We start from the raw sequence: 19,164 nt of genomic DNA on the forward strand, positions 1-19,164 counted from the left end.
CCTCCAATGCATTCACATCCTTCCTAAAGTGTGGTGCGCAGAATGGTATACAATATTCCAGCTGACATTTAACTAATGTTTTATATATATTCAGCATAACCTCCTTGCTCTGGTACTCTATGCCGCTATTAATAAAGCCCAGAATACTATCTGTTTTATTAACTGCTTTTTCCACCTGTCCACCACCTTCAATGATCTATGCACATATACCCAGTTTCCTCTACTCCTGCACCCATTTAAGAAATTTTACCCTTATTTTGTATTGTCTCTCCATGTTCTTCCTATCAGAATGAATCACTTCACACATTGAACTTCATCTGCCACCTATCTACCGACTCCACATTCATTTTAAAGTTCTATACTGTCCTCTTCAGTTTACAATACTTCCAAGTTTTGTATCATCCACAAGTTTTGAAATTGTCCTTTGCACACTAAGATCGAGATCATTAAAATATATTAGGAAAAGCAAAGGTGCCAACACTAACCCCTGGGAAACACCACTACAGACCTTCCACCAGTCCAAAAAATATCCAATGACCATTATTCTATACTTCCTACTATTCAGCCAATTTTACATCCATATTGCTACTGCCTCTTTTATTTCATGAGCTATAACTTTTCTCACACGTCTGTTGTGTGGCACTGTATCGAATGCCTTTTGAAAGTCCATATACACCACATTAACAGCATTCCCTCATCGAACCTTTCTGTCAACCTCCTCAAAAAACTCCAGCAACCTGGTTAAACATGACTTCCCTTTAGAGGTCCATGCTAGTTTTTCCTAATCATTCCACATTTCTCCATGTGACTACTAAGCCTATTCCAAATATTTGTTTCGAGAAACTTGCCCACCGCTGATGTTAAACTTATTGGTCTGTATTTGCTGGGGTTATCCTTGAACAAAGGTCTAACATTTGCAGTTCTCTAGTCCTTTGGCACCTTCTCTGGGTCTAGGGAAGACTGGAAGATTATGGCCAGCACCCTTGCAATTTCCATTCTCACTTCCTTCAATATCCTTGAATGCATCATATCCAGAGTGCCTTGTTAACTTGAAGTACCGAACGTTTATTCAACGCTTCCTCCAAATCCATTTTGAACTTTTCCAGTGACAGAGTTTCCTCATCTGTCACCATGGAATGGGTAGCATCTACCTCCTTGGTAAAGATGGAGGCAAAGTATTTATTTAATACCTCAACCATGTCCCTAAACTCCATTTGTCAATTCCCTTTTAGGTCCCTATTCGGCCCTACATTTTTTACCACCTTTTATTATTTATATGAAAGAGCTGGAAGCCAGCTCCAGAAGAATGCAGTAGGCATTTTAAGGCACTGTATAAAGTTCCTATACACAAATAAACTAATGTCCTCTCTGCAACAGATATAAAATATACAACACAAAATACTGCTTAAACCCTCCAGCCTGCAATTACTCAGAAACCCCTTGCACCCTTTTTTGAATAATAATTTGCCACTCTCCAATACTCCGACCTCTTCCCTGCATCTAAGCAAGTTTGGAGGACTACGGTAAGCCCTCCCCCTATCTCCATAACAACTTCCTTTAGCAACCTGGGATGCAAACCATCTGGACTGGGGAACTTAAATACACCAAGCATTGCCATCCTTTTACTCTGCCTTTCAATCTTCAGGTTGTCCATTATCTCAACCAACACCACTTCATCCAATATATTTTCAGCATTCACTTCCTCAGTGAAAACACAAACAAAGTGCCCATTTCAGTATTCAACCCATGCCTCCAAGCATATAACACTGTCCCGAATTGGCCCCAGCACACCTCCTACCATCCACATACTATTTAATTGCTGGTAGAAAATTTTTGTGTTCCCTCTTTATGTTAATCTCTTCTTCTCTCTTTACCAGTATTGTTTTCTTCTTCACTTCCCCTCTCAATTTATTATGTTTGGACTGGTTCTCGCTGGAAGAATCCACCCAACACACAACCAACACCTTCTTATATTGTTTCATCATATTCCCTGTCTCTCCCATTATCCAGTGAGTACTGACATTGATTCCCCGACCTTTCCCTCTTGTTGAAATGTACCAATTCTATACTTCAAACATCTCCTCCTTCAAAATTGCCCACTGTTTCATTGCGGATTTCCTGTCAGTCTTTGGTTCCATTTTACCATGGCTAGGTCCCCTCTCATCCCACTGAAGTCAGCTCTCTTCCAATACAGAAGTTCTACTTCAGATTGTTCCTTGCTCTTTTCCATTTTTCATCTATGATACAATGATCCCTCTTTCCTCGATTTTCCCCCACAGACATGTGGCATACTTGATACACCGCATTCCCCACCACTAGATCCAACAATGCCTCTATCCTGTAGGAACATACTGGTCAAGGAAATTCTCCTGAACATACTTCAGGAAATCCTCTCCCTTCTCCGACTTCACCGAAAATTTTGCTCGAGGGGCCATATTTACTTAATTTCCTCACTAAAGGGTTGGAAGAGCAAATTTCAAAAAAGGCACTGCAATAAACTGAATTTCACAGAAAAGTTGGGGTTCTAGGTAAAGAAATAACTGCTGAGCAAAATTACTGCAATGGCATAGAAAGAAATAGTTGAGTTAAAGAAGATTAAGTGATAAATATGACCAGAGTGCAAGAGGATCAGTTTATGTGGATGGGCGTGTGCGAGTGGATGTGAGTGAGTGAGAGTGGCAAACCAGAGACTGAGCATACAGCAAACTCACACTCACTCCCACTCCCCCAGTCAGACTCTCGCACTCACCCCCACTCCCTCACTCAGACTCTCGCACTCATCCCCAAACACTCACTCAGTCTCTCAAGGTCACCCCCCATCCCTCAACTCAGTCTCTCAGTCACCTCCACTCCCTCACTCAGACTCTCACAATCAACCCGACTTCCTCACTCAGACTCTCACACCCACTCAGTCTCTCATATTCAACCCCACCCCCTCACACAGTCTCTCAGTCACCCCACTCCCTCATTCAGTCTCTCATACTTCCCCGCACACCCACTCAGCCTCTCACACTCACCCCCGCTCACTCAGTCACACTCACTCACTCACTCCCACACACACTCTGACACTCATTCAATCCCTCACAGACATTCAGTCATCTATCACTCCCACATTCTCACCATGGCACCATCTCCTCCCTGGGCCTGCAAGATTTCACTCTCCCTGGGCCCAGAACGACCTTGTATTCCCTGGGCTGCCAAAAGCTCTCCTTGCTCAATGTACCTGGTTCCTCAGGCTGCAGCACTACTGTGGCTAGGTTCGCCTGGGCTCCAGTGCTGCTGTTGCTCGGCTCCCCCAGGTTCCAGCGCTGCGGTTGCCAGGCTCCCCCAGGCTTCAGCGCTGCTGTTGCTTGGCTCCCCATGCTCCAGCCCTACCATACCTTCACTTCCCTCAGCGCAGCTTCCCTCAGTGCACCGGCCCTCGGTACACTCATCAATAGCGGTGTATACTGCTCCTCCAACCAGAGAGTGCCTCTCTCCCTCATTTGTTGTTGATAGGCTCACTGGTCAGCCTATCGGCAGCAAATGTGGGAGGGAACTGGCCTGTAATTGGAGGAGCAGCTCCAATACACATTCTTCTATTGAAACTCACTTCTCTGACTGGAATTGTGAAACTGGTTCAGGGGCCGTGCCACACCTTGGACAAGCCTGCTCTAAAATTATTCCTACCAATGTTTGGGTAATTAAACTTTTCCAATATTACAAATGTGTATATTTTTGCCTATCTCTGAGATATTGTGTTGATGTGACAAAAGCAGGGAAGTCATGTTGGAGTTGTATGGAATGTTTGTGAGGCCACAGCTAGATGCTGTGTGCAGTTCTGGTCGCCACATTATCGGATGGATGTGATTACACTGGGAGAGGTGCAGAGGAGATTCACCAGAATGCTGCCTGGGATGGAACATTTAAGTTATGAACAGAGGTTGCGTAGGCTTGGGTTGTTTTCGTTGGAACAGACTGAGGGGCGACCTGATCAAGATGTACAAGATTATGAGAAACATGGACAGAGTGGATAAGGAGCAGCTGTTCCCCTTAGTTGAATGGTCAGTCATGAGGGGACATCGGTTCAAGGTGAGGGGCAGCAGGTTTAGGGGGGATGTGAGGAAAAACGTTTTTACCCAGAGGGTGGTGACGGTCTGGAATGCACTGCCTGGGAGGGTGGTGGCGGGTTACCTCACATCCTTTAAAAGGTATCTGGAGGAGTACGTGGCACATCATAACATTCAGGGCTATGAGCCAAGTGCTGGGAGGTGGGATTAGGTGGGAGTTCACGTGTTTCTGATGTGTCAGTGCGAACTCGATGGGTCAAAGGACCTCTTCTGCGCTGTATGATTCTATGATTCGCTTTGCTATCTCTCTCACTATTTGTAGGCCTATAGAATAACCACAGTGACATGATCAACACTTTTTCCTTCTCACCTTTGAACAAATGAATTCTATCCTTTCCCCCTCATGAACATTTTCTCTTCTCAACACTGCGATGTCTTTTCTAATTAGTATTGCCACCCCAGTTCTTGTGGTATAGTGGATAGCATCCCTGCCTCTGAACTGGAAGCTCCAGGTTCAAGAACTACCCCAGGACTTGATGGCCAAGGAAGATGTGTTCATAACACAATCAAACAGGTTAAATATCAACCAGCTGAGGATTGAGTAATCCATCCCCCCATAAAATCCACCTCAAGATGTGACATGCTGTCAAATTGTGTTTGATCCTGTTCCTGTGAAGCACCTTGGGATGTTTTACGATCTAAAAGAGGCTACAGAAATGCATGTTGTTACTGTTTTTGTTGTTGCATAATACTAAATAATGCTGTGGTAAACAGGATGTTATATATGTTCCAATTGATACCACCCAGAGCCCCATTGTGAAAGTAAAATGTATCAGTGTGATGATTGATGTCAATTATGGAAATTACAGACATCAGTTTGATCTTCAGTTTCCCAAAAGTTTGCAAGGTATTTACAAATCGTCAGGATTTCTCACTCCAATCAGATGCCAACTTCTCAAATGATTCATGGCCATACTAGGAATGAAAATTAACTTATACTGTTGATTATGTGCTTTCACTGATGATGAAAGTCCTTACAAAGCAATGAATTATAAAAAAAGGGGGTGGAGATACATTTGGCATAATAACATTGTAACCACATGATATGGCGCTCCCAGAATGGAGCAGCACCTACAGGTAATTATGATCTTCCATCCATTGATTTTTTCGATGAAATTATAAAAATAATTATTGAGCATTTACCAAATTGCATTCCCACATGGGTGCATGCTTACAGTTACTGTCTGAGACACCCTCCATAAAATATAATCCTGATTCCAACATCCATACAGTGAAAGTTTGCTATTATTCTGAAGATGATATGCCACAAACCTTTGAAATTTGGCCGTATTCTTGGGTCATATGGGACAAGTAACCTGTTGAGGATGTTGCTAGTGGAATTTGCAGGTACTCGCGCAAGATCTTCAGCTGTCTGCTCACTGCAACAAACAAAAGCATTTAAATGTTCAATCCAGGTGATCAATTTGTTTATTCCAAGATACGACTGTGCCAACATTCCAACATTTTACTTACAGATTTTAAAAAAAATAAGATCAATAACATGATTGCAAAGTTCCAGTTTTGTTCACCTACTTTTGGAGAGTGCAAAATTTCCTCAAATGAAATATTGAGAAAATGAATGGCATTGACTTCCATCTTTACGACTAGCTCCATCCCCCTCTCTGACAATTATCTGCAACTGAACCACACTTATCAGGTGTCCTATTAGACCCTGAGATCAGCATCCATTCATGTATTCACTCCATCACCAAGCATGCATCCTGTTACCTTTGGAATATTGCCTCTGTCTCAGTTTATCTGCTCCTGAAATATTCATCCTCTGTTACTTGTAGATTTGACTAATCCAATGCTCCCTTGGCCAACCTCCCATCTCCCACCCTTCATGAACTTGAGCTCATCCAAACCTTGCTGCCCATATCCTAACTCCACACCAAGAGTGGAATTTTCCTGCCCCACCTCATGGGAATCATAGCAGACTGGTCACGCACTATGCAAAGGTTGATCTAGGGCAGGATTTTCCAGCATTGGGTGAGCGCAGCTGGAAAAACCTGCCCCAAGTCTCATTCACTTATCATCGAATGTTGACTGTCCTACACTGGCTTCCAGTCTGGTAATGCCTCAATATTAAAATTCTCACCCTTGTTTTCAAATCCTACCATGGCTTTTCCCCACCCATCTCTTTCACCTCCTCCAGTCCTACAGTTCTTATATCTATGTTCTGTTTCCTGGTATGGTTGGGTCTGGATGGGGATTTTGGGGGTTGTCTATTCTCCCAAAGTATCCTGTTTCAATCTATAGTTTCGTAGTATCATACTTCAGGAAGAATGTCAAAGTCTTGAAGAGAGTGCTTGAAGAACAAAGAACAAAGACAATTACAGCACAGGAATAGGCCCTTCGGCCCTCCAAGCCTGCACCGATCATGCTGCCTGACTTAACTAAAACCCCTTATGCTTCCAGGGACCATATCCCTCTATTCCCATCTCATTCCTGTACTTGTCAAGACGCCACTTAAAAGTCACTACCGTATCCGCTTCCACTACCTCACCCGGCAACGAGTTTCAGGTACCCACCACTCTCTGTGTAAAAAATCTGCCTCATACATCTCTTTTAAAACTTGCCCCTCGCACCTTAAACCTATGCCTCCTAATAATTGACTCTTCCACCCTGGGAAAAAGCTTCGGACTATCCACTCTGTCCATGCCTCTCATAATCTTGTAGACTTCTATCAGGTTTCCCCTCAACCTCCGTCACTCCAGTGAGAACAAACCAAGTTTCTCCAATCTCTCCTCTTAGCTAATGCCCTCCATACCAGGCAACATCCTGGTAAATCTTTTCTGTACCCTCTCCAAAGCCTCCACATCCTTCAGGTAGTGTGGCGACCAGAATTGAACACTATATTCCAAGTGCGGCCTCACTAAGGTTCTATAAAGCGTCAACCTGACTTGCCAATTTTTAAACTCAATACCCCGGCTGATGAAGGCAAGCATGCTGTATGCCTTCTTGACTACCTTCTCCACCTGCATTGTCACTTTCAGTGACCTGTGTACCTGTACACCCAGATCCCTTTGCCTATCAATACTCCGAAGGGGTCATTTACTGTATATTTCCTATCTATATTAGACCTTCCAAAATGCATTACCTCACATTTGTCCGGATTAAACTCCATCTGCCATCTCTCCGCCCAAGTCTCCAACTGATCTATACCTGCTGTATTCTCTGATGGTCCTCATCGCTATCCACAAATCCACCAACCTTTGTGTCATCCGCAAACTTATAATCAATCCAGTTACATTTTCCTCCAAATCATTTATATATATTACAAACAGCAAAGGTCCCAGCACTGATCCCCGAGGAACGCCACTTGTCACAGCCCTCCATTCAGAAACGCACCCTTCCACTGCTACCCTCTGTCTTCTTTGACCGAGCCAGTTTTGTATCCACCTTGCCAGCTCACCTCTGATCCCATGCGACTTCACCTTCTGCACCAGTCTGCCATGAGGGACCTTGTCCAAGGCCTTACTGAAGTCCATGTAGACAACATCCACTGCCCTACCCTCATCAATCATCTTCGTCACTTCCTCGAAAAACTCGATCAAGTTCGTGAGACATGACCTCCCCTTCACAAAACCATGTTGCCTCTCACTAGTACGCCCACTTATTTCCAAGTGGGAATAAATCCTATCTCGAAAAATCCTCTCCAATAATTTCCCTACCACTGATGTAAGGCTCACCGGCCTGTAATTACCTGGATTATTCTTGCTACCCTTCTTAAACAAAGGAACAACATTGGCTATTCTCCAATCCTCTGGGACCTCCCTGTAGTCATGATGTGGAGATGCCGGCGTTGGACTGGGGTAAGCACAGTAAGAAGTCTCACAACACCAGGTTAAAGTCCAACAGGTTTATTTGGTAGCAAATACCATAAGCTTTCGGAGCGCTGCCCCTTCGTCAGATGGAGTGGATATCTGTTCTCCAACAGTGCACAGAGACACAGAAATCAAGTTACAGAATACTAATTAGAATGCAAATCTCTACAGCCAGCCAGGTCTTAAAGGTACAGATAATGTGGGTGGAGGGAACATTAAACACAGGTTAAAGAGATGTGTATTGTCTCCAGACAGAACAGCTAGTGACATTCTGCAAGATCAGGGGGAAAGCTGCGGGGATTACTGATAATGTGACATAAATCCAACATCCCGGTTGAGGCCGTCCTCATGTGTGCGGAACTTGGCTATCAGTTTCTGCTCAGCGACTCTGCGCTGTCGTGTGTCGTGAAGGCCGCCTTGGAGAACGCTTACCTGAAGATCCAAGGCTGAATGCCCGTGACTGCTGAAGTGCTCCCCCACAGGAAGAGAACAGTCTTGCCTGGTGATTGTCGAGCGGTGTTCATTCATCCGTTGTCGTAGCGTCTGCATGGTTGTCAACCGGGATGTTGGATTTATGTCACATTATCAGTAACCCCCACAGCTTTCCCCCTGATCTTGCAGAATGTCACTAGCTGTTCTGTCTGGAGACAATACACATCTCTTTAACCTGTGTTTAATGTTCCCTCCACCCACATTATCTGTACCTTTAAGACCTGGCTGGCTGTAGAGATTTGCATTCTAATTAGTATTCTGTAACTTGATTTCTGTGTCTCTGTGCACTGTTGGAGAACAGATATCCACTCCATCTGACGAAGGGGCAGCGCTCCGAAAGCTTATGGTATTTGCTACCAAATAAACCTGTTGGACTTTAATCTGGTGTTGTGAGACTTCTTACTGTACCTCCCCTGTAGCCAGTGAAGATACAAAGATTTCTCTCAAGGTACCAGCAATTTCCTCTCTTGCCTCTCTCAGTATTCTGAGGTATATCCCATCAGGCCCTGGAGACTTGTCTATCTTGATGTCTCTCAAGGACCCCAATACCTCCTCCTTTTTGATCTCAACATGACTCAAACTATCGACACACCCTTTCCCAGACTCATCGTCCACCAAGTCCTTCTCTTTGGTAAATACTGACGCAAAGTACTCATTTAATACCTCGCCCATTTCCTCTGGCTCCACACATAGATTCCCTCCCTTGTCCTTGAGTAGGCCAACCCTCTCCCTGGCTACCCTCTTGCTCTTTATATATGTGTAAAAAGCCTTGGGATTTTCCTTAATCCTGCTGGCCAATGCTTTTTCATGACCCCTTTTAGCTCTTCTTACTCCTTGCTTAAGTTTCTTTCTACTTTCCTTGTATTCCACACTTGCTTCGTGTGTTTCCAGCCTCCTAGCTTTGACAAATGCTTCCTTTTTCTCTTTGACTAGGCTCACAATATCTCTCGTTATCCAAGGTTCCCAAAACTTACCATACTTATCCTTCATCCTTACAGGAATGTGCCGGTCCTGAATCCCTATCAACTTACACTTGAAAGCCTCCCACATGCCAGATGTTGATTTGCCCTCAAACATCTGCCCCCAATCTACATTCTTCAGTTCCTGCCTAATATTGTTGTAATTAGCCTTCCCCCAATTTGGCACCTTAACTTGAGGACTACACTTATCTTCATCCATCAGTACTTTAAAGCTCACTGAATTGTGGTCACTGTTCCCGAACTGCTCTCCTACTGAAACATCGACCACCTGGCCGGGCTCATTCCCCGATACCAGGTCCAGTATGGCCCCTTCCCTAGTTGGACTATCTACATACTGTTTCAGGAAGCCCTCCTGGATGCTCCTTACAAACTCTGCCCCATCCACGCCCCTAGCACTAAGTGAGTCCCAGTCAATATAGGGGAAATTAAAATCTCCCACCACAACAACCCTGTTACTTTTACACCTTGCCAAAATCTGCCTACACATCTGTTCCTCAATCTCCCACTGGCAGTTGGGTGGCCTATAGTAAATCCCCAACATTATGACTACACCTTTCCTATTCCTGAGCTCTGCCCATATTGCCTCGCTGTATGAGCCCTCCGAGGTGTCCTCCCGGAGTACAGCTGTGATATTCTCCTTAACCAGTAGTGCAACTCCCCCACCCCTTTTACACCCCCCTCTATCATGCCTGAAACATCTATATCCTGGAATGTTAAGCTGCTAATCCTGTCCTTCCCTTAACCAAGTCTCTGTAATGGCAACTACATCATAGTTTCTAATACTAATCCAAACTCTAAGTTCATCTGCCTTACCTGTGACACTTCTCGCATTGAAAGTAGTATGCATTGATAGTAAAAGAGATTTTACTGGAATGATGTCGGAGATGAGGACAACTGGAGAAGCCAATGTTATTCTGCTTAGAAGAGCAGGTTAAAGGGAGATTTTATCACATAATCATTCCAGTGCAGAAGGAGGCCATTCAGCCCTTCGAGTCTGCACTGTCTCTCAAAGAGAATTTTATCTAATCCTACTCCCCCACCCTATCCCTGTAACCTTGAACATTTTTTATTTTCATATAGCGATCCAATTCCCTTTTCAATAATTCAACCAAACCTGTCTCCACCATCCTCTCAAGAAGTTTGTCCAGACTCCAAACATCCTCGGTGAAAAATGTTTTTGTCACATCACTTTTACTTCTTTTGCCCATTATTTCAAATCTATGTCCCATAGTTCTTGATTTACTCTTGCGTGGGAACAGTTAGTCACTATTTACCCTGTACATACTTCTCAGGATATTGAATGTCTCTATCAAGTCTCCTCTGAGCCTTTGTTTTTTTCTGAGGAAAATAGTCTCAACCTCTCCAATCTATCCTAATGACATCAGTTGTTCGAATGATATGGGGTTTTGATAGAATACATAGGGGCAAAATGCTTACACTGGCAAGAGGACTGGTAACTAGATGGCACACATACAAGTTAAATGGCAAAAATCTAAGGGAAATTTCAGAAAATGTTATTTTTATGCTATGAGTTATGATATGGAATTTGTGGGGGTAGAGTCTTTGTTTATACTCAAGGCTGAGATAGATAGATTTTTGATCAGTAAGGGAATCAAGGGTTATTGAATGGCGAAGGAGGCTTGTAGAATTGAACGGCCTACTCCTGTTCCTATTCCTTGTAACAAAAATCGCCAAATTTCACTTTTTTGAATTACATGTCTTTTGCTCCAGATGTTGAGTGACCTATTGTGTACTTCCAGCAATTTCCTTACTTCACATTGTTTCTGGCAGAAAAAGTAAGTAAAACATGGCAGATAATTTAAAGAGATCAGCTTCTCTTCAGGGTTGTAAATGCAACTGAAACAGTGCTTAAACACTGTGGAATTTTCCCGTCCCGCCCGCCACAGGAATCATAGTGGGTGGGGATGGACCATGCAAAGGTCCGTTGACCTCAGGCATGAATTTCCGGCCTTGGGGCAGAAAATCCCGCCTATGAAGTACCTATTCAGTCAACGTTTATGGTGATCAAAATTATTCAGCTCTAATAAAGGCCTCGCTTAAGTTTACAGTTCTTTAAATACTTAGAAAATCCAGAAGATAGGCTGAATGGTGCAGTAAGTTAATAGAATTGCTTTCTCCTGCAACCCACATTTGAAACCAGGAAAGGATATGGGATAAAACAACCTTCTTTCTATAACTTCAGGTATCCTCTATTAAATGATATTGGATGGTTTAACCAAGTTTTTTTTAAAAAAAATTTAAAATCTTTATTTAACATTCCAACAAGCAGGAAGCATATTTCAACACAATGTGCATCAAAACTGTAACAACTATGGAGTTTGCACATTCTCCTCGTGTCTGCGTGGGTTTCCTCCGGGTGCTCCGGTTTCCTCCCACAGTCCAAAGATGTGCGGGTTAGGTTGATTGGCCAGGTTAAAAATTGCCCCTTAGAGTCCTGGGATGTGTAGGTTAGAGGGATTAGCGGGTAAATATGTGGAGGTAGGGCCTGGGTGGGATTGTGGTCGGTGCAGACTCGATGGGCCGAATGGCCTCCTTCTGCACTGTAGGGTTTCTATGATTTCTATGTCCAAAATGTCAACCAGCAAAATGTTTCATCAAAGCAGTTATGGGATTGATTGTGCAAGAGTCCTTTCCAGGAAGGCTGCAATATTCAGCTTTGGATTGATCCACATTCAGGGAAACAATCCAGGGAAGATGCTGCCAGTTGGGTCAATTCCATGCCTGCCACCCACAAAATGTGGCAAGAGGTCGGAAATTTTTTTCCCTGACTTCAATAAAAGCAGATTTCAACTAAATTTGTCACACAAGACATCACGTGATGGCCATAGGAAATAAAACTTAACACAACAGAGCAAAATGGTGGAATTGTGCAGCCTGAGATGACAATGCCAAATTGGATGAGGTAGATTTTATTCTAGCTTTCTTGATGAAAACAAGGGGGTCATTAATATGGTTCTGGTGAACAGGGTTTTCACTGTACTCTGCATTCATACACACCAGCAACTTAACTTACCTCAAAATAGACATTGCGGGGGGATCACTATTCTAGCTGGGTGTGAAAGGTGTTGGGGTTGATAATATCACCAGCACTGCAACACAGTGAGGCCGACAGATCACCAACCAAACATCCAGACCAGGAGTCAACGGACACCAAAATAAATCATTTTATTTCACTTAATGAGGATTCCAACTGTGTTCTCAGAAACAGGGCTTCACTTCCCAAACATTTGCCCACAATACTAATTTATTTTTAATTTATATTTTGGGTCACCAAACGCAAGGGTTTTCTATTTAAATTTTCATTCCTGCCCAGCAGCTTTCATGTAATTCCTATTAGTTTTGGACAGGGGACAGTGCAACACTTTCTAACTTTGATATTGGACTGACAGTGTCTCAGGTTGAACACTCAGTTCTCCGACTGGATATTCCTCCTGTCACACCCTCCACAAACATACCAAGAGTTAAAACCCACTTTGATATATCTGCCTGTATCTCTGTGGTGTCTTTTCTCTGAACTCATGCTTTTTCGCGCAGCTTGCCAAATATGAAATCACTATTTTATGTACCTTCACATGAACCGTGTTTCATTTCTAGAGTGTTACATGATATATCATGATAATAACTTTATGTTTTCTCCACAAATAAGCTTAGACCACTGTGCTGTGTCACGTATCACAATCCCAACACAGAATTAGGATTACCTGCCATTCTACAACACATGAGGTACTCCTGAAGTACATGGGAGGCAGAACCTTCATTTGGATAACGAAGTGCAGAGACAGTTTTAAGGGACTACACAAGTTCTCGATCCAACAGTCCAGGTGATGGGGAGGGGTGTATAGATAGTGGTATACAGTCCTTGAATGCTGATGGTCGTGCAGCATCAGTAAAACATCATGGCCTTCAAACAAGCAAAGAGAAGGGAGATGGTGCAGGAAGAAGGCATGATGCCAGACAGACCAAACTCCCAATGAATACCTGCATTTCTAAAATGTAGAACGACATCCCATACATCGCAACATCCTGGGTCTATGGTCAGCTGTTGAGGAAATCTGGTTGCTACAGACTATTAGTCAGAACATTGCTGCATAATACTCTGCCTCTCACTATGACACAGGATGGAATTTTAATCTGGTGTCAGCAGGTGTCGATGCCTACAGCAGATTAATAGAGCACGAAATGCCGGCACGTTTGGAAGCCAGCAGGACCTTTTTGACTTCTGCATTTAACCCAAGCATAGCTAATTGAGCATGGGAAGGCCCCTGGGGCATGTGCGTCTGCCTGTAATATATACATAGAACATAGAACATAGAACAGTACAGCACAGAACAGGCCCTTCGGCCCACGATGTTGTGCCGACCTTCATCTGAAACCAAGATCAAGCTATCCCACTCCCTACCATCCTGGTGTGCTCCATGTGCCTATCCAATAACCGCTTAAATGTTCCTAAAGTGTCTGACTCCACTATCACTGCAGGCAGTCCATTCCACACCCCAACCACTCTCTGCGTGAAGAACCTACCTCTGATATCCTTCCTATATCTCCCACCATGAACCCTATAGTTATGCCCCCTTGTAATAGCTCCATCCACCCAAGGAAATAGTCTTTGAACGTTCACTCGATCTATCCCCTTCATCATTTTATAAACCTCTATTAAGTCTCCCCTCAATCTCCTCCGCTCCAGAGAGAACAGCCCCAGCTCCCTCAACCTTTCCTCATAAGACCGACACTCCAAACCAGGCAGCATCCTGGTAAATCTCCTCTGCACTCTTTCCAGCGCTTCCACATCCTTCTTATAGTGAGGTGACCAGAACTGCACGCAATATTCCAAATGCGGTCTCACCAAGGTCCTGTACAGTTGCAGCATAACCCCACGGCTCTTAAACTCCAACCCCCTGTTAATAAAAGCTAACACACTATATGCCTTCTTCACAGCTCTATCCACTTGAGTGGCAACCTTTAGAGATCTGTGGATATGGACCCCAAGATCTCTCTGTTCCTCCACAGTCCTCAGAACCCTACCTTTGACCCTGTAATCCACATTTAAATTTGTCCGACCAAAATGAATCACCTCACATTTATCAGGGTTAAACTCCATTTGCCATTTTTCAGCCCAGCTTTGCATCCTATCTATGTCTCTTTGCAGCCTACAACAGCCCTCCACCTCATCCACTACTCCACCAATCTTGGTGTCATCAGCAAATTTACTGATCCACCCTTCAGCCCCCTCCTCTAAGTCATTAATAAAAATCACAAAGAGCAGAGGACCAAGCACCGATCCCTGCGGCACTCTGCTAGCAACCTGCCTCCAGTCCGAAAATTTTCCATCCACCACCACCCTCTGTCTTCGATCAGACAGCCAGTTACCTATCCAATCGGCCAACTTTCCCTCTATCCCACACCTCCTTACTTTCATCATAAGCCGACCATGGGGGACCTTATCAAACGCCTTACTAAAATCCATGTATATGACATCAACCGCCCTACCTTCATCAACACACCTAGTTACCTCCTCAAAAAATTCTATCAAATTTGTGAGGCACGATTTGCCCTTCACAAATCCGTGCTGACTATCCCGGATTAATCCGCATCTTTCTAAATGGTCGTAAATCCCATCCCTAAGGACCTTTTCCATCAATTTACCAACCACCGAAGTCAGACTAACCGGTCTATAATTACCAGGGTCATTTCTATTCCCTTTCTTAAACAGAGGAACAACATTTGCCACTCTCCAGTCCTCTGGCACCATCCCCGTGGACAGCGAGGACCCAAAGATCAAAGCCAAAGGCTCTGCAATCTCATCCCTCGCCTCCCAAAGAATCCTAGGATACATTTCATCAGGCCCAGGGGACTTATCGACCTTCAGTTTATTCAAAACTGCCAATACATCCTCCCTCCGAACATCTATTTCCTCCAGCCTATTAGCCTGTAACACCTTCTCTTCCTGAAAAACATGGCCCCTCTCCTTGGTGAACACTGAAGAAAAGTATTCATTCATCACCTCGCCTATCTCTACTGATTCCATACACAAGTTCCCACCACTGTCCTTGACCGGCCCTAACCTCACCCTGGTCATTCTTTTATTCCTCACATAAGAGTAAAAAGCCTTGGGGTTTTCCTTGATCCGACCCGCCAAGGACTTCTCATGTCCCCTCCTAGCTCTCCTCAGCCCCTTTTTCAGCTCATTCCTTGCTAACTTGTAACCCTCAATCGAGCCATCTGAACCTTGTTTCCTCATCCCTACATAAGCTTCCCTCTTCCTTTTCACAAGACATTCCACCTCTTTTGTGAACCACGGTTCCCTCACTCGGCCATTTCCTCCCTGCCTGACAGGGACATACCTATCAAGGACACCCAGTATTTGTTCCTTGAAAAAGTTCCACTTTTCATCAGTGCCTTTCCCTGACAGTTTCTGTTCCCATCTTATGCCCCCTAATTCTTGCCTAATCGCATCATAATTACCTCTCCCCCAATTGTAAGCCTTGCCCTGCCGTCCGGCCCTATCCCTCTCCATTGCAATAACAAAAGACACCGAATTGTGGTCACTATCTCCAAAGTTCTCTCCCACAACCAAATCTAACACTTGGCCCGGTTCATTTCCCAGTACCAAATCCAATGTGGCCTCACCCCTTGTCGGCCTATCCACATATTGTGTCAGGAAACCCTCCTGCACACACTGCACAAAAAGTGCCCCATCCAAACTATTCGACCTACAAAGGTTCCAATCAATATTTGGAAAGTTAAAGTCCCCCATGACAACGACCCTGTGACCCCCACACGTATCCATAATCTGCTTAGCAATTTCTTCCTCCACATCTCTATTACTATTTGGGGGCCTATAGTAAACTCCTAGCAACGTGACCGCTCCTTTCCTGTTTCTAACTGCAGCCCATATTACCTCAGTGTGCATATCCCCCTCAAAGTGCTTTTCCGCAGCCGTTAAACTATCCTTGATTAACAATGCTACTCCTCCACCTCTTTTACCAGCTTCCCTACACTTACTGAAACATCTATACCCCGCTAAAAGACATTTGAGTGCAACTTTAATACTTGGGGCAAAGCTGCTTTCAGGTGGCCAACACGCTTGGGTGGGATGCAGGAATTTGCATGAGAGGAGGCAACTCAGAACCAACAGGTGGGGAAATGGGGCAATAAGATTTGACAGGCCTTCCACTTGTTGACCCAATCAGAGGCCAAACAGCTCTGGAGCTTGGCAGTGCGACTGAGAGAGGTGGCCACTGCCTAGGTAGCAAGGGAAAAATGAAGGTGCCTGTATTTCTAGGCACCCTCAGAAAGGTGAGCATTGAATAAATTTCTATGTGACCCAAGCAAGTAGATCCAGGAGAACATAGGGGAAACCTCTCCAGTGGCACTGGGGCAGAATTTGCGGCCGGCAGCCCCTCCCTGTGATGTTCAGTTGTTTTAAAGCTGTTGACCAGGTATGAAACTGTCTAACATTTCCTGGGTAAGTGTCCAGATAAGTCCCGCATATCTGGCTCAAGTCTCAAGTGTAAGCTCAGGACTGGAGACACTTGTGGAGGGTCCAGGGCAACAGGAATCAGCCCATAGACAGTTTTAACTTCCCAGGCAATTTCAATGTATGTCTAACAACAGGACCTCTACTGGGTCCTGACACATGGCTTCTAACATATGTGCCATCCAACAATGCAGAAACTGGAAGATTTCGGTCAACGTGTGTACAAAGGTTAAACTGCACATATCCAAAGTCCCAGAAAAGTATTGAGAATGTCACGTTGTAAATAGTTAAACTTTCAACTGTCCATTTACTTCCAAGAAAGAATAGATCTTGGGAGCGATCTTAACATTGCGCCCCACCAACCAATGGGCCGGGCGAGCCGGCCAGTAAGATCACGCGAGAGCTGAGAAACCAATCGCCTGTCGCAATCTTACTGGCACCAGCTATCCGGCGAGGTCAGCCTCGCGTCCATTTCCAGTGTGAGGCTGAATAAATTATATTGAAATGCTATTTTACATTGGTTTAATGAGCCCAGGACGTAATCGTCTGGACTCACTTGCCTGTGTGACCTCGCTGGGAGAGGTTCTCTCTGGCGAGAATCACAGCTGGCCCCAGCAAGGCGAAAGGAGGTGAGGTCTGCTTCCTAATCAACACCTCATGGTGCCTAAATGTAGCAACACTGGCGAGTTTCTGCTCCCCGGACTTAGAATACCTGACGCTAAAATGCCGCCCCTATGCCTTCCGCGGGAGTTCACCTCCGTTATCCTGACGGCAATTTACATCCCACCCCAAAAGGAAGTGAAGATCGTGCTGGACGAAATATACACCACCACAAATAGCCTTGAAACAAAACATCCCGAGGCCTTTTTCATCGTGGCCGGGGACTTCAATCAGGCCAAGCTCAAGAGCGTACTACAGTTAGTGAGATTTTGCAAACCCAGGCAAGTCGTGGGGGTTACAGATAGTGTGACATGAACCCAAGATTCCGGTTGAGGCCGTCCTCATGTGTGCGGAACTTGGCTATCAGTCTCTGCTCAGCGATGCTGCATTGTCGTGTGTCGTGAAGGCCGCCTTGGAGAATGCTTACCCGAATATCAGAGGCTGAATGCCCGTGACTGCTGAAGTGCTCCCCATCAGGAAGAGAACACTCCTGCCTGGTGATTGTCAAGCGGTGTTCATTCATCCGTTGTCGTAGCGTCTGCATGGTTCCCCAATGTACCATGCCTCGGGACATCCTTTCCTGCAGCGTATCAGTTAGACAACGTTGGCTGAGTTGTAAGTGTTTTTACCGTGTATCTGGTGGATAGTGTTCTCACATGAGATGATGGCATCCGTGTCGATGATCCGGCACATCTTGCAGAGGTTGCTGTGGCAGGGTTGTGTGGTGTCATGGTCACTGTTCTCCTGAAGGCTGAGTAGTTTGCTGCAGACAATGGTCTGTTTGAGGTGGTGCGGTTGTTTGAAGGCAAGAAGTGGGGGTGCGGGGATGGCCTTGGCGACATGTTGAAGGCTCCGGAGAAGATGTCGCAGCTTCTCCGCTCCAGTTACCCGCAGATCCAACCAAAGAACACACTTGTCAACTCAACAAACTGATCAAGACCTTTGATCCGGAACTTCAGAGCACCCTCCGTGCTCTCATCCCACGTACTCCCTGCATTGGAGATCTCTACTCCCGAAGATACACAAGGCCAACACACCCAGCCGTCCCATCGTATCGGACACTGAGACCCTGTGCAATTACCTCTCCGGCTACGCCGAAAGCATCCTGAGACCCATTGGACAAAGATCCCCCAGCTTGTGTCGCGACACTACGGACTTCCTACAGAAACTCAGCACACAGTTCAACCAGGAACACTCGTCGTTACAATGGATGTCTCGGCACTCTACACCAGCATCCTCCACGACGACGGCATTGCTGCAACTGCCTCAGTACTCAACGCCGACAACTGCCAATCTCCAGATGCAATTTTACAACTCATCTGCTTCATCCTGGACCATAATGTCTTCACCTTCAACAACCAGATCTTCATCCAGACACACTGAACAGCCAGGCGAACAAATTCGCACCTCAATATGCCAACATCTTCATACACAGGTTCAAACAAGACCTCTTCACTGCACAGGACCTTCAACCGATGCTATACACTAGATATATTGATGGCATTTTCTTCCTTTGGACTCATGGTGAACAATCACTGAAACAACTATATGATGACATCAACAAGTTCCATCCCACCATCAGACTCACCATGGACTAC

The 19,164-nt window shown here is 44.9% G+C and overlaps 1 protein-coding gene across 1 annotated transcript in view; it reads right to left on the minus strand.

The window, feature by feature from the left end:
- Positions 1-19,164, minus strand: part of glrbb (glycine receptor, beta b) — a 290,676-nt gene that overhangs the window by 215,557 nt on the left and 55,955 nt on the right. Inside the window, exon 2 of the mRNA XM_078212000.1 lies at positions 5,382-5,488. Within this exon, the coding sequence (XP_078068126.1) occupies positions 5,382-5,488 (107 nt within the window). The remainder of the gene's footprint in view (positions 1-5,381; positions 5,489-19,164) is intronic.

Source organism: Mustelus asterias, chromosome 1 (genome assembly GCF_964213995.1).
Source record: "Mustelus asterias chromosome 1, sMusAst1.hap1.1, whole genome shotgun sequence".
Lineage (NCBI taxonomy): Eukaryota > Metazoa > Chordata > Chondrichthyes > Carcharhiniformes > Triakidae > Mustelus > Mustelus asterias.